Source organism: Monopterus albus, unplaced genomic scaffold (assembly GCF_001952655.1).
Source record: "Monopterus albus unplaced genomic scaffold, M_albus_1.0 scaffold53.1, whole genome shotgun sequence".
NCBI lineage: Eukaryota > Metazoa > Chordata > Actinopteri > Synbranchiformes > Synbranchidae > Monopterus > Monopterus albus.
Window position 1 is genome coordinate 1,594,599 of NW_018127933.1, and position 17,045 is coordinate 1,611,643.

Genomic DNA, 17,045 nt, shown 5'->3' on the forward strand with positions numbered 1-17,045 from the left:
CTTTCCCATGAACTGCACCCTCCCCACCCGCCATGTTCATGAAACCCACCTACACCCAGTGGTAAATAGAGAATTAATCAGCCCATGCACACATCTCACCTTCATATACACAACACTGGTGAGCGCACATGCACACTTAGCACCTGTGCTTTGTAGATTAGATGAAGATATGCAGTGTTTTCCTCAGCAGTAACAGGCTCCCTTCTGACAGGTAATTACACAAGCAGATTGCTTTCATGGCGTTCCTACTACAGTAAAGGTCACAATTTATCTGAGCGAGAGATTATAGGAAGGTCAAAGATTGGGATCTATCAACAGTCAGCAAACAGCCTGCGACCATTCTGCTGCTGATGTACCCATCAAACTCGGACATTTGCTTGAGATCCACAGGTGGCACTGATTCCTAAACGTACTGGAATCACTTTTCAGTGGCAGAGCAGGTCGGCCAGCACGATACAAAAAAAGGTCCACTTACTAGGATTTTCTGAAGCTTTCACCCTACCACACAGTCTTCATCAGCAGAAACAGTCTGCACAGTTGTCATGGAGATGTTGACACGTAAACACTGTAGCTGTTACAGCTCCATCTGTAGCACTTTTAGGACCAAATATTAACATCAAAGTTCATTCTTGACATTAGTTTGACTAAAGGTCCACTGACTAACTTTGTTCAGCAGCTCGTATGTCAACATCTCCAAGTGAGCAACCTTCATCAGCTGATAAAGATCCTGTGTAATGGATGAGAACTCTTTGTTTAATGTATATATTTGTTAAGTTGTAGGCGACTAAAACTACTTGGTTAAAGATTATAGGAAGGTCAAAGGTCAAACCATCCACCCTGTCCTCCTCCCCAGGACGTTTTGCGGTGCTATAGCAATGTAATATCTCTGCCTTTGGTTTTGAAAAAGAACACTGCTGAGATGATCAAAAAGTCAGAAATATGCAAACATAGCTCATTTACCGACTGCTGTTTCCACGACAACTGAGCAGACTCCATCTGCTGCTGAAGAAGACTGTAAGATATGGTTAAAAGCCCCAGCTAAACCAAATAAGTGAACTTTGAATTAAGCTATTTTTTGTCAGACTATTGTGAAGTCTATGTTAAACATTTACGTGTTTGAAGAAACAACCATAGCTGTCATTTTTCTGCTGGGACAGTCTCGAAACCTCATGAACCTCTCCCTTGTTGCTAATTATTGATTAATTATACCAGTTTTATATCTGGAACATTAGAACTTTTTGAATGTCAGGCACACTTATATGGTTACACACATTTACATTGTCAATGTTATATGAATCACTTTGGTCATTCAAGCACCAAATCCTGGGCGACACCAAACCATTTCCTCCAAACTGGGCAAAGAAGAGCACATTGCCACATTGAATTTCCCCTTCATGCTAATCTGCAGGACAGGAAATCTGTGTGTTATAATAACAGAATAAATGAGCCAACGCTTCATTAATAAATAAATAATATGATAAGAGTCGCAGGCAAACAGAGCTTGCGGTAAATTGAGCTGGGGACAGATCCAAGAACAGGAACTCATTAATATGCGATTATAACATGTTCAGGGAAGAGAGTAGAATTTTATTAAAACCTGACACGTGCAGAAGAGGAAGCACATATGGACAAATTTAGAGTGACACGCTGATTCACACATTACTGTTTTTAAAAGCTGCTCTCCTGTTTAATGTTTTATTCATGGGTGAGGAGCAGTTGTGTGAATGGATGGATAATATGAACAGTGTTGGAGGGACCTTACTTTGTAAAGTGTCCTGAGATGACTTTTGTTGTGATTTGGCGCTATACAAATAAAATTTGATTTGATTTGATTTGATTTGAGGGAGACACAGGAGAGTCCCAGTTGCTTTTACAACCCTGCCTCTCAAACGCTATTCAGCAGAGCCACCTGATGATTCATTGTGCATTCACAAGCATTTAACATCCTGCAGGAGTCACTTATGCTGCTGCAACCGAGACTGTTCACATGCACAAAAAACAAATATGCTGATCTGTGTAACTATGACTATAGGCCGCTGCTGGAAGGATGAGGTGATTAGGCGGGTTTACTGGAAAGTTAGATTTCTAAGGTTGCGGCTTCTGAACTGTTCATGTTCTGCCTGATATCCCTACAAATATGTTTATATTGGCTGATTCTGCACCCCACAATTTATGTCTGCAACCTCAGTTTTATCCATGTGTTTCCAAGTGTTGCCTAACACTTACCATATTAACTTTAGATTACTGGCCATAACCATAATCTTCCTCTAACCTTGACCATATCTTTGCTGTCATTCGCTGTCAAAGTGAGAATTTAAAAGAAATTTTTGCAGAATAAACCAACATTGCTGTGTAGCAATAAGCTTGAAGAATTAGTTGTTTTTCTGTTTCATATCAATGACCTGTCAAATTAACCCCTTAAACAGTTTAAGATTCAACTTTGGCAGTTCACATTTTCAAAAATTCCTCTGACAGCGCTCGCACAGTCAGAGGCCGGCATCTAATGTGAACACAGGTGATTTTTTGCTTTAAAAATGGCATTAATGATAATCAGCTTGTTACTGTTTCATTTTCTGTCAGTTGGTCATTCAGTGAACTGACAAGCTTTTTTGGCTCTAATTCAGTTTAGAATTATGTAAAACAGAAAAGCGGCAAAACACTGTTTTCTCTTTCAGCAGTACATGGAGCAGTGGTTGTGTATCTTGTGGCTGAAAACCAGAGCAACGTCTTCACGTCTGAAAATCTGTCTCTTTGTCCTTTACAGCCCAGCAAAGAGCATCTATTTATGTTTGTTTGCATGAATACAAACACAGTGTGTACATTCATGTCCACATCCTCCCAGTTTAAACTTCTACCCCTCCTTGTTTAGGAGCGTCTGCTAATGAGCCTACTGCCCAGGAATGTTGCCATGGAGATGAAGGAGGACTTCCTGAAGCCGCCTGAGAGGATCTTTCACAAGATCTACATCCAACGTCATGACAATGTCAGGTATGGGGGGTGTTATGACAACTGTGGACCACAGAGGTGTGTGCAGAGGCTGCAGTGTTCAGATCCAGGTGTCATCTACTGTGACGTCAAGGTCAAGAATAGAACGAACACAATTAAGATTAGCCATTAGATGCAGTCAAACTATATAAAGGTCAGAGAGAGAAAAGAGACGGAGCATTGCTGCCACCCCCGGCAGAACTGATAAAGGCCATCTGTATTTATGGTGTTGCATTGTAGATAGATTTTTACATTTGCATGAAAATTATATTGAAACAAAACAATGATTGCAATATTATTTTATTAGTGAATACTAAACCCTTGAGAATGTTGTTTTATTAGAAGGGCAGCAGCAGCCAACAGTAGGTCTGGTCTGCACGACTTCTGTATTTGAAGCACACCAGTGACATTTTACCACCAACGGCTTTCCAGTTACTCAGAAACGCTCAACAGCCGTTTATAATTAAACAGGCTTTTTGTTGCAGCTTTCAGAAACGGCCCACTTCTGTCTTGGTCTGGCAAAAGTTTTGACAACTTTTTTTTTAACTTCTGGCATCACACTGTGGTGAGATTTGCTTGAGAAATACTGGTTTAACAGCACTTAAGTAACAAAGTTAGAATGTATATATTTTGTGTTACAGTGAGTTTCATTGTTTTGTGTCTGGGCCACAGCTTGACTTCTTTTAAAATTAGAGCTGTGTCAGCTGTGTTTAATGTAGACCTTGATGACTCTGACACAGGTAATGGCACTGGACTTGAACACTGGCGACTAAAGACACAACTTGGACTCGAGGTTTAGCGACTCAACTACAACACCGGGTTCCTAATTGCTGAGTAGAAGATGTCCCTGATTTATTTCACATTACCACTGTAGGTTGAACATCTTCGGGTGCGTGACGATGATCACACAAAAAGCAACTTGATGACATTTCCTCTGGTTCTCATCTTGTAAAGTACCATTTTGTAAAAACATTATATTAATAACAATTAGTTAAATAACTGAGCAGTTGAAAAAATTAATCAGCATCAGCAGTGAAAACAATGACTTTCCTGCAGCTCTGTCCTTGTGAATTTTATCAGCCTGTTCAGTAGCCACTTCTATTGCACTTGTAATGAAGAAAATATTAGAGAGCGTGAGAACCTGGCCCGACTTTGAGCTGATTACCTTCCAGCAAGACAGGAGAGCTGTATCAGTGCTGAGTGTGGGAGTGAAGGGCTAGGTAGCATGTCAACAGCACTCCTGTCAAGAGACAATCCTCTCCACTCTCTGTCTGCTCTGCTCCCACACTCACCCTCTGTATGAGAACATCACCGCCCGTTCACCAGCCTGGCTGCTGCGCTGGCACTCAGCCAAGCATCACGCTGCTGCACTCAGTGAGCCAACTCCCGCTCGTCTCCAGGGAGCTGCTACAAATATACACAGATTTACACATATAGACATGGCAGTAAAAAAAATAACAATATCAGCTTTATGTTGCAGAACAGGGGCGTGATATCTCCCTGATCTGATCCCCGTTTGTGTGGCCCCAAGAACATTTAATCGTGCATCTATTTAGCTCTGACACTGCTCTGCTCTCCCTCTCTCCTGTCTCCCTTTTCCCCCTCTCCCACCACACACCAGCACGACCTGCAGGACAGCGCCATTTAAAGACACAACAGAGCTTTTCTGCTGAGCAGCAGTCGTGATCCTGGCTTTGCATACATCAGGCTCCTGAGAAACTACAAATATGCTGCCTAAGACAGCACAGCAGCTCAGTCACGATGCAGAGGACAGGCCCTGGTCACACAACTAGGGCTGGTTTTGACCTCACTGCCATTTGGGTACTGCAGCATCAAAACTGGTGATTTCTAAATCTGATTTCCCAGTTCAAATGCAACCGTTATTTTGGTGTGTTTCTATGCTAGCATTTGCTAATTAGCACTAAACACAAAGTACAGCTGAGATAATGGAGAAAATGTCACTTGTTTTACTGGTGGTCATAAATCTAGTACCAACTTGGTGCTGCAGTAGAAGGAAAGTTAAGTGGTTACTAAATTGGCTAGAATTTTTCCTTTGGGGAACATGAACATCTGTACCAAATTCCATGATAATCCACCTAATGTTTAGGATTCATCATTTGGGGATAATGAATGCCTGAACAAAATTCAGTGCCAATCCATCAAAGAGTTGTTGAGATTTGTCAGTGGCAGCCCTATTGACTGCTAGTCACATAAACCGAGCATAAAAGTTCAGCCTTGACCTTAAAAACAGTAGCTTGAGCCTTCAACTACATGGCATAGTCTTCCTCAGTGGCTGAGGCTTGCACAGATGCACTGGAAAACCATGAGATGTGAACGCATCAGTGAAAGCTGGTGACTGGGCCTTTAGTTGTATGTGTTCTTTTGGAAAGCAATGACAAAAAATTTCATTTAGACTTTAAACTTGGCTTTGTTGTTAAATGAAATTGGCTATTTTGCAGTAAGATGTAAGGTATCAAAAAGGCTTTGTTTTGATAACAAACTCAGGTGTCACACTGGCACTGGTATTAAAGTATTTCAAATATTACCCATCTCTGTTTCCAGCCCCAGCTTGGGTGCCTCGGATGCCTCCACAGGGAACAGTAATGTTTTTGGACTGAGAGTCAATAAGATCCATAACGCCTTGTTTTGCAGCCATCTGGTCTGCCTCTGAAAAAATGACTGAGGGGCCAAGTAGCTTTCAACGCCTTTCTCAGTCTCACTACAGCAGCTAGCCAGCAGCAGGCAATTTAGCTCTGTAATTGATTTAGTGGTTGCCCTAAAAGATGCATTCACTCATCAGGGATTGGATTATGGCACGCACAGCTTGCTTCCCCTTTGATCGCCATTAGCCAGTTTCTCTGCTTCAGTGTAATCTGTGTTTAGTTTGTGTCAGAAAAGGGAGAAAAACGCTGTTCAGTTAGCATCACCTTCCGGTCTTTGTAGAAATGGTAAAATATTTGTATAGTGCCTTTCTATGCTTTACAGCACACTCAAAGCGCTTTCACACTATTTGGCCATTCATCCATTCGCACTCCCAAACACTCACACATTCACACACCAGTGACATCACCGGGAGCAACTGGGGGTACAGTGTCTTGCTCAAGGACACTTTGACATGTTGACTGGACAAGCCGGGAATCAAACCGCTAATCCGCCGGTTAGGAAACAACCCGCTCTACCTCCTGAGCCACAGCTGCCCCCGAACTGACTCTGTATTGTCTTCAAAGCTGCAGAGTTTACTTCCTGGAGAACACAAGGAAGAAAAAGAATCAGCAGTCATGATGAGTTGAGCTCATCAGATTAAAGTCTGTTTCTCTCTCCTGGCAGCATCCTGTTTGCAGACATTGTGGGTTTCACCAGCTTGGCTTCTCAGTGCACTGCTCAGGAACTGGTCAAACTGCTCAATGAGCTCTTTGGGAAGTTTGATGAACTTGCTACAGTAAGTCCTCATTCCCTCACTCCTGTATCACCTCTGCTTTAATATGAAAATAAAAAACTAAACAGTACTCTACTCACTATATTCTAAAATATTCTCAATATGCTCAAATTGAATGCAATATTCTAAGTGTTTTAAGTAGCTTTTATATTTTCTTAGCACACAGGGGCAGCAGAATACGCTTTCAATACCTTTAACACTGACACACTGGGTAAATCCCAATTCCCTTATTTGACTGCTAGTCGAGCGAGGATGTTCCAAATCTCCTATTCCTGCTCTGAGGAGTTTGAAGACTACCTGGAGGAGACGTCAGCAAGAATACACAAGAGCATTCTTCACCGAAGCCTTTTATGAACCGACATGCCCCTTTATTGGAAACTAGTTGGTGATCGGACGCTTCAGATGAAGGACTGGAAGAAAAGACACCTCTTGTTGGTATAAATGTGTTTCCTCGATTCCTCTCGCCTTGCATCTTACATGGGCAAGACTAAGACACAAGAGGTGAATACCAATGGTCTTAAGACATAATGATGTAACGCAATGTTTACCACGGTTCTTGTTAATTGTTGCCCGCCATTGTGTATATCAAGCTTCCATGAGACAGGGAGAGGCAACGGAAATGGATGGATTCAGTCAGAAATAAGGCCATAAAAACATGGAACCATTTTAACATCCTTTTGATGATAATCTTTCCATGGGAATAAACGCACTTGTCACTGCTTGTAGCAATAGCATTGCATTATGTCATCCCCACCTTTCACCCACAGTGCACAGTGGTAAACACTGTGTTACATCATTTTGTCATAGGTCCATTCCTCAAATTGCATCTACATTTTCTTCACTTGTGTCACTTCCTTGTGTTTTAGCTCCACCCACGTAAGATGCATAGAAAAGATGCAAGCACAAATGGTGAGGAGAGAGGACCTGAGGAAACACATTTTAGCTGATGTGAGACGTCCTTTCCTTTTATGTGAAGCATCCAATCACGAACTGTTTTCTGACAAAAGGGCGTGTCAATACGTAGCAGATGTCCACAAAGGATACACTCATGTATCCTCGGTTATAGCTCATCCAGGCAGCCTCCTTGCTCCTGGATGGAGCGGAAAAAAGAACTTTGAGACATCCTTCATCATGGTGGACCAGAATGACTTCCGGGTCTAACGAGGATTGAGGTCAAAGCAAAAAGGGAATTGGGATTCACCCATGGATGCAGTTAAGGGAAGTGGGATCTACCCACTATCACCTTATAAAGTTTATATAGTGAACATGTTAACAAACTATTGCCTATTTACACATTCAGCAGACACAGTGACGTTAAACATTCATTTGGAATTTGTTTCTGCTACAATTCACACTCCTTTTAGCTCTGTTTTGCTTTTCACCACCTGATACAAACATCTGGCTCTTTTGCTGCTAGATCCTCCTTTATGTATCCCAGCTAATCTCTAGCTAGAAGACAACGTGCCCTTTGTGGTTGAGAAACTATATAATGATAACAGTGTTTCTAAAACATATCTTTGCAGTTAGTGGAGTTTCTTCTTGTTTTTTAGCTGATGAATATTCTGAGACTGATAAGTGGCTAGCTAAAATGGTACTGGTAGAGTACTAGTGTATTCACTTTTTGTTTCAGCAAGATAAAACACACAAGATGGTGAAAGCGCAGTGAGGCAGGCAGGCTGGCTCTAAGTGACTCCAAACAGCTCCTGTTTCAGCCTGTTGCTCCTCTGCAATACAAACACCCTCCAAGAAAACAATGTATTATTTAGTCCTGGAGCTCATTTATTATGTCAAGCCATATATTGATCCAAACAGTGAAAGTAAAGCTGGAGAAGCTGACTGACATGGAGGAGGAGGAGGAGATGAAGGTCAAGAAGAAGAAGGAACTAGAAGGGTGAAAGATGAGTGAATGAGTTTAGACAGACGGGACATAATGGCTAACGAGGTGGGCTGTGTGTGCGCAGTATTGACACTATTGCAATAAAGAGAGGTGTTGTCAGGGACCAAGCAGTAAGGCAAAAGACACAGCTTCCAAAGTTCAAAATAAAGGGCTTTTTATTAACCCAAAAGTAAGAAAAATACAAAATTAACATCAGATAAATTGGGCCCTAAAAGAGGTCAACAAAAGATAAGGAAACTCAAAATACAGCAAACTGAACTTTCTAATGCCTCAACAAAGCCAATTGACACACATACACAGGGGAACATATATACTGGCTGGCCAAACCAATAACACACACAAGGGATAAACTAAAGACACTACCAAAATAATCAACTAATAAACACTTAAACAGACAGTCTGCTCTCAACTAAATATTTCCTTTAAATGTAAAGAAATTAACATAACTTGACAAATAAAGTTCTAACATAAACTACCAACAAATAAACAAATTTCTCCCAAACTCCCCCCTTTCTTATATTGGGCACTTGGTGCAGTCCAGGCCTAGTGGGAGGTATTTAAACCTGCTGCTTCCTCAGACCAATCTTTTGGCTGAACTGCCCCCCCCATCCATGGACCAGGAAACACGGCAACTCAAAAGAAAAGGAAAACATTAACAATACAAAATTAATCAAACGTGCATGCTCATTGATCAATTGTGTATGTCTAATATAAATTACACACCCAAGTCCATGGCTGGTGGTGGTTTAGGCCAAGACTGAGGCCTTTACAGGTGTGTATGGTAGCGCACAGCGTGGCGTAAGCCTGTGTAGTGTTGTTCGCTGGGAAAGATTAGGTGAGCGATAGGGTGTCTGCTCCCAGACTGCTCATCATGCCAAACTGCATGAGCCACACACATGTACACATAACGAAAACACACAATCATTCAGTCTTTTGTCATAGTCTTATCTGTGCTATCAGCAGACATACAGTACAGCTCAACACATGCCAACAGACACACACGCACAATGTACTTGCATTACCAAAGTTAAAGTAACCCACTTTCTGTGGCTTGATGAGAAATAGTAGTTGAAAACAATTAGTCGGATGCATAAGTATTTGGACAAGGACACAATTTTGATAATTCTGCACCGCCACAATAGATTTTAAATGAAGTAGTCAGTACATTTTAGGAGTGTAGTCATCCAGCCTCAATTCAGAAGGTTTTACAAAAATATAACATGGCCTGTTTAGAAATTACAGCCATTTTTATATATTTATTTTCAGAGGGTCAGAGATGATTGGACAAACTAACATAAAAAATATAATTATTTTGTTTAATACCTGGATGCAAATCCTTTGCAGTGAGTGACAGCTTGAAGTTTGTCATGAAATAACATAAATTGAGATTTATACCCTGTCGTATTAGTGAGAAGGAAGTTCACTTTCAACATGGCTCTGTCACAGCTGTAAGCCTGTCTGACTGCCGTATACCACGCAACACATTTATTCCTCGGAGGTTCAGCCTAAACACAACCATTACAGACACACATCAAACATAACCCTAAACTTCACTTAACCATAAGACGACAGGAATTAATCAAGCCTAACTGGGGACATAGACTTTGCACACAATTGGACAAACCATCCCCAGTCAGCTGGCTTAAAGATATCTTTCTCTTGAAACAGGTTTGCTGTCAGCTGATAATTTCTCTCTCATTTTTTCTCACACACACACACACACACACACACACACACACACACACACACACACAGATTCTTTTCCTAGTGCTAGGATAATCATCCACGTTCTGAACTCTCACATCTTCCCATGTCAGAATCTTTCTGCACCCGTGAGCAGAAAACCAGAGCACCAACGTCTCCTCTCTTCTCATCCCTGCCTCTTACCCTGCAGTTGCCATGAATCATCTGTATCTGTGTGTGTGTGTGTTTGTGTCTGTCACTTAGAGGCTGTCTGCAAGCTACGCTTTGGAAGGTCTACCATTCAGAGTTTCTGATGACTGTGTGTGACACAGTGCCAAAGGAAAACTGTGTGTGCAACTAAACTGAAGCACGCGTACAGTACTTTTGCAGGCGATCACGTAGCTGTTTGTGCTTTCTTTGCAGGTGTGTTTGTGTGTGTCCAGGTGTGTGTGCCATCATAGCTGATCTGTCTGGGAATGTGTAAGTGTGATTCTACTTCAGGAGCATGTCAGAGCAATTGGAGTTGGTCTCAACAACAAACTCACACTGCTGCACAAGCACACATCTGATTTTCATGGACAGAGATGAAGCTGCAGAATCAGTAGAGTTTCTCTACAGTTAAATCTCATGTAAAAGGAGTTAAAGTGCATCCTTTCTTAATGCAAAGTGTGAATAACTTGGAGCTCATCTATAGATGTAAGTTATGACTTAGTTCACACTGTTTTCTTCATGACATGTTGAAATTTTGCTTTTTTTTCCCCCAAAAGAAACTATTCAGTCATCAAGTTCATGTTTTTAAAAAGGTATTTGATGGTATGGAAATGTGTATTTTGGTTGCTTTTACAGCTTTTATTGACAGTTTGATGCTGTCATTCCACTTCTGGTCACTACTGCACAGAATCTGGCTGAAAACAAGATGGCAGCTGCTATACTTACTATTTTGGCTTCATTTTTGCATAGTGGAGGGAAGTGGTGATGCCATGTCCATTGTATATACATGGTTATATCTAAGTATAGCTGTTAGCTGATGGGCAAAGTTAGCTCAAATATCTGCTGGTCTCTCTATAGGAGAATCACTGCAGGCGGATAAAAATACTGGGGGACTGTTACTACTGTGTGTCAGGACTGACCCAGCCCAAGGCTGACCACGCCCACTGCTGTGTGGAGATGGGCCTGGACATGATTGACACGATCGCGTGAGTCATGAAAACACAATCATACACTTACTCAAAAGTCTGTCAGGAAACGGAGGGAACGTGCCTTTGAGCCACTGGAAGACTTTTAATGTGAATGTTAAAGTTAGTTTTATTGACATTTGCATAACAGTCATTCAAAAAGAGCAGCATGAAAGCAAACAAACAATAAAGGGAATAAAAACATTATTTCAGTTAAACAGACAGAACTGTGGAAATGTACCTTATGCAATGTATCAAGACAACAGGTAAACCTGGAGGAAGTTTGGAGTTTGATTAAACAGTGTCAAAAATAAAGGCCTGGTTCTGCTTCTCGGGTTAATAAACACAACTGTGAGAATATCTAGTAAGATAGCTCCTAGACCCGATTCCTATCCGACCTCTCACTGTGTGAACACTGTCAGAACGGTCAGATCAGAATCCATGTGGTTGTTTTAACGTTTCCTCCTCTGCACATACGGCCTGTCGTCATCATTCAGCATCGACCCCTCACAGACCGGTAACAATAAACATGGAGGAAGGGGTTTGGGAGGTAACGGGGCCATTTTAATTTTTGCACAAATACTGTTGTTTTTACTCTTGCACACGTGGCTCACATTTCAGGTCAATCTGTGCATGTGTGGCAGTTTAGGAGCTCAGCTCATGATACATTTCACTTACACACATGGATGTGACACATCAACACAGGAAGATTGGAACTGATAAGAAGCTCAAAAATGGATATTAATACCTGTGAACGCAGCCTCAGGTGTGATTACAATTTATGCAAAAGTAATACTAATACTAACACATGATGTAGGTAGAGTTTAGCGACAAAAATTAATTGGTTTTCTTTTCACACAACTAATCTTCCACATGCATGGACACTGATGCTGACAACACAAACATTGGCAATTTGTGACTAATCCAATTTGTGACAAATTTACAATCAAGAGCACACTTGGTGGTCCATCCCTTCCCCACCAGCATGTTGTCACATTCGAAGACTGAACGCCTTTTACGTCAGTTCCTTGTGTGAGCACACGCCTGTCATGTTCTTTCCCCACTGCGCTGTCTGAGTGGATAGATGCTGCTGTAGGAGTCCTTTATCTCAGACGACAGGTGCTGCCATACACACTCACCCCTCTGTGTGTGTGTGTGTTCGACATCCCTCCTGCCTGGCAGACACACCACATTTTCTTTTTCACCACCCTGGAAACACACACACACACAGTTACTTCAACCCTCCACCCTTCTCCATTTCCTTCCTCTGCTCCGTCCATGACTCTGGCTCTTGTCTGAAGTGACTGACCTTCAGCTGGTGACAAGCATTGTGTTAGTGATTTACTGCAGAGAGGAGGATTTGGAAAAGCCCTGCTTTATCACCCCACAACATAGCAAAGCGAAGGGTGGTCTGTCTTGGGTGCACACCTGGATCCAGATCTGCACCCTGAAACTCTTCACCCATGCTTTGCTTTGTGGCCTGCGAAATCTGTCCATGACATTTCTTTAAAATTTTTAAATATCCTGCTAAATGACAAATCGGCAACACATTTTTTGGGGGTTTGGTTCATGACTTAGAGATTAAACTTGCCTGTCTTTCTCCTACAGGTCGGTGGTGGAGGCGACAGAGGTGGATCTGAACATGCGTGTTGGTTTGCACACAGGACGGGTGCTGTGTGGCGTGCTAGGCCTCAGGAAGTGGCAGTATGACGTCTGGTCAAACGATGTCACGCTGGCAAATGTGATGGAGGCCGGAGGGCTGCCTGGGTCAGTACTGACTGTTAACACCCACTGAAAGTGGACTCGCACATTCCGTCAGACACAGTATCCCAGCAACAGAGTTAGAAAAAGGCTCGATGATGTGTGCATCAAATAATAGTATTAATAGGTGGAGAAATGCAGGTGACATGCAGGGACATGACATGTATTTTCACAGACTTGTCAAATGTCCCGCATAAAGGATATTACTGACATTGTCTTGTATTAGGTGTTATTTTGTAAAAACCATGCCTCTCCAAACTGCACTGCACCCATAATAACAGTCTGACTTAGCATGGTGAATTATGAAAAACATCTCATACATTTTTTGGTACCTAATAACCATTATATATTGAAGGTATACCATAATTATAGGTAGTCTTTTTAATTAAGAGCTTGCTTTTATGGTTATTAGCTACAGAGATGTCATACAGTAAATCTGCTGTTATCATGAGTCATGTTATCATGAGACACGAGATCTTTCATGTAATTATGAGCTGCAGAACACAAAAGATGATGCATTTGAGCTAAAGACATAAAAAGAGTGTGTGACATTTCTTTATAATGAAGAATGTGCAGATTATAGAGGCTGTGGACACTGGTTTTTGGCAGAATTTTTATAATGTTATTTTTGCACAGAACAAGGTCTGTAGAGTTCCTCCCTTATTTATTACATTGAAAGATTGTTAGAAAGGGATTTTAATGGCTGGTATGAACAGGAGGAGTGATTACTACAGCAAAAACAGTTTCACTGTTCATATAGGCACGGGGCTTTTATTTGAAAAATGTGAACTGATGCTTCAAAGATTTATAAGCATGACATGTCAGGCAGGACTCTCTTCTCTGATGGACAAACTACACACCAGCAACACTGCTTCTACGTTTTTATGGAATTTCTGTACCGCAGTTTCTTGTTACTTACTGGCCAACATGTATGCTAACAGTAACACATCAGCATTAAGATACAGTAATAATTGACCAATATATTGATCCAGCTCTAGTAGTTTTTTCTAAAATTCCAGGTTATCCAGCACTTCCTGAGTGTCAGCTGTTACACTGAGTTCACCCAAAATTTCACTTAATTCATAATTTCTTATAAACTAAGTTAAAAATACCAAAACACCGCTGGTTATATTCATGAACATCTGCCAAACAAGGTACTGTACCTTTTGTGTAGAAAAAGCAGCACTTGTCAGGCTTATCATAATAAAGAAATATGTCATCTGAGTGCAGCAACATGGATTTGTAAGAGTTTCTTGACAACTATGAAGTTGGCATAAAGATACAAGCTGCATGACTACCAGGCCGTGGCTGTTAGTAGGATCAGGTCATCGTTAGTGTTCATACAGGCTGTTAATAGTAAAGATGATTAAACCATGTTATTCTTTAAGAAGTCACCTTTCCTCATATTAGGTCTTCAAATAATATTGGGATGAAATTCTTCCATCTTAATGGAAGAATTTCATGAGTTTCCTAAAAAGGACGGCATCAGCTAAAAAATAAGGCTGACCGCTAGTATTAAATTATTGCATCTTCGATCATGTAGCGTAACAAGCTGGTCTGCATTTAAAGAGCAGTGAAATCAGGCCACTCATTGGCTCGGTTTGCTGTTGTTTCAAGTAATAGGATTTTAGGTCTTGTTATCAGATTAAATGAGGCGTGAGGATGAACATTTCTCTGCAGCGAAGAATTCCGAGCCAGATGAGGGGTTATTAGGTTGATAAAAATAATGAGGAGGATAATGAAGCGAGACCTCAGTGCCTGACTTTTATCACTAACTGCTTGTTGTCCTCTGCTCTGCTCAGCAAGGTGCACATCACAAGGACCACCCTGGAGTGTTTGAACGGAGACTATGAGGTGGAACCAGGCTTCGGACACGAGAGACACACCTTCCTCCAGAAACATCACATCGAGACTTTCTTCATTGTTCCATCACACAGACGCAAAGTACACCAGCATTTTCTTTCTTTATCTTGGCAGCGTGCAGCTCGAGAGGCAACACATCTATCAGTGCTATAATAGCTAATCCTCTGATACAGAGAGGGAGGCGGGCTATGTGTTACACTGGCATACACATGCCTAGTATCACTATCCCACACCAACTGTGCATGTGCACCAGAGCTGTTTGTGTGTGTCTATTCATAGCATTTTTAAATCCTCAAGATAAATGCATGCACAAAGCAGATTCTGATTCCGATGCACAAAGCACTCGTACACACATATAAACACTTGAAACCTATATCCAGGTTTATAACGCAACTCTCACAGTTTAGTGAAAAAAAATCTCACTCAAGTCTGCTTTATTTCCATGAATGAGATGATTCTCAAAAGAAACTTAAGAATCATCCTCTCATGTTCTAAGGATGTCACCACTCCTGCCATGCTTTATTTCTCCCATCCAGTATCTTTGACTTCCAGATATTTCCAGGTCTGATTCTGTCAGACATCAAACCAGCCAAGAGGATGAAGTTTAAGACCGTGTGCTACTTGCTGGTGCAGCTGATGCACTGTAGGAAGATGTTCAAGGCTGAGATCCCCTTCTCCAACGTCATGACCTGCGAGGACGACGACAAGGTATGTGACGGCTGTTTAACTCTTTACAAACTCATGTTTTTTATGAAATGGGTGACTTTTTGTGTATGTATCTACTGCACAGAGTTGATATGAATATTTTTAGGTCACATAGTAAAGAAATCCCTTTAATGGGTTGTATGTGAAATTCTCTTTGGATTCCTAATCTGCCACACACACACACACACACACACACACACACACACACACACACACACACACACACACACAGTTCTCTAGATTTATATTTTTTACACACACACACACACACACACACACACACAGTATTCTAGATTTTTAGATTTTGTAGCATTGTAAGTACAACTGCATGCCTGCATTACAACTACTTACTGAAAAGTAAGCGAGTCCAATTGACCAACCTTTGACATAATTTCACTGCTCTTAAGCTTGTTGAGTGTGTGTGCATGTGCATACAGCTGTACACTCAGTGCTTGTTCATAAGTCACTCATTATCTCTCTGGCTGCGTTTACTTTGAAATCACTATAACGCAGCAGTGACTTGTCACGGTGCTGCTGGTTTGTTCCTCGGTTGGCGTTTGGTGATCGGTGGCGTGGCATCACAGGGTTTACTAGGTGTAATCTGCCAAACAGGGTGAGCTCGGCCAGGCATTAGTACGTCATGATTGTGATGGGGCTGCATTATGACTGCTGGTAATCATCCACAGCCTGGGATCAGCCCCTCTAATAGCATTAGCACATGATTATCCAAGTAGCCAAAATCCCAGCATTGTGACAGAGTGGAATTTTGTAATGGAATTACAATCTGCAAGTTGTTTGCGACAAAAGACATTAAACTGTATGACAGATTATAAATTTTAAAAAGCAGATTTTTGATGGGTAAGCAACCATTACTATCTGAAGAGCTCTGCCTGGATCACAAAAACTATTTGAGCCCTTTACAAGCAGGTTCCACAGACTATTGGTGAAATAGCCAATCAACAGTTCAAAGAGAACTAAATCCAATTCAGCTTTATTGGTCAGGTGTGTCTATAATGAGCATTCATATGTTTTACCAGAGGATGACTGCTATAGGCTACTTATGATTAGACTAAGCTGTACTTTACCTCTCCATTCCCCATTAAAATAATACTTTGGTGCACTGATAAAATTATAGAACTACCAGACGATAGATAACACTTGACATGTTGTATTTATTGGCTAATGCCATTTCCAACAAAACTGGTTGTGTAGTGGAGGAAAAAAATCCACTGCCATGTGTGGGCTTACTTAAAAATAGAGTATCTATAAATAGCTTCGCAGGCCTCTCCTCCCTGTGTTTGTGCAAATGAGATAAATAGCCAAAATGTCATGAAAAAACAAAACGTGTATGCGAGTAGTGCCTGGATGGCCGACATATCTTCATAGTAAATAGAAGCAATGGACACTGTACTATCCCACAATGGTGACAGGGCAGGCTCAAAGCTGATCAAGCTCAAGGCTAATTATGCCACTTTATTAGGTTTTTGTATTTCTTCAGTCAAAAAATAACCATCACGTTTTTGAATGTGTGATCAGTAAA

The 17,045-nt window shown here is 41.3% G+C and overlaps 1 protein-coding gene across 2 annotated transcripts in view; it reads left to right on the top strand.

Moving 5' to 3' along the window:
• The window catches only part of adcy1a (adenylate cyclase 1a), a 41,214-nt gene that overhangs the window by 5,380 nt on the left and 18,789 nt on the right, over positions 1–17,045 (top strand). For both annotated transcript variants that reach the window (XM_020601937.1, XM_020601938.1), the window contains exons 3-8: positions 2,870–2,988; positions 6,313–6,424; positions 11,070–11,197; positions 12,785–12,943; positions 14,740–14,881; positions 15,353–15,508. In XM_020601937.1, coding sequence (XP_020457593.1) covers positions 2,870–2,988; positions 6,313–6,424; positions 11,070–11,197; positions 12,785–12,943; positions 14,740–14,881; positions 15,353–15,508 — 816 coding nt within the window. The remainder of the gene's footprint in view (positions 1–2,869; positions 2,989–6,312; positions 6,425–11,069; positions 11,198–12,784; positions 12,944–14,739; positions 14,882–15,352; positions 15,509–17,045) is intronic.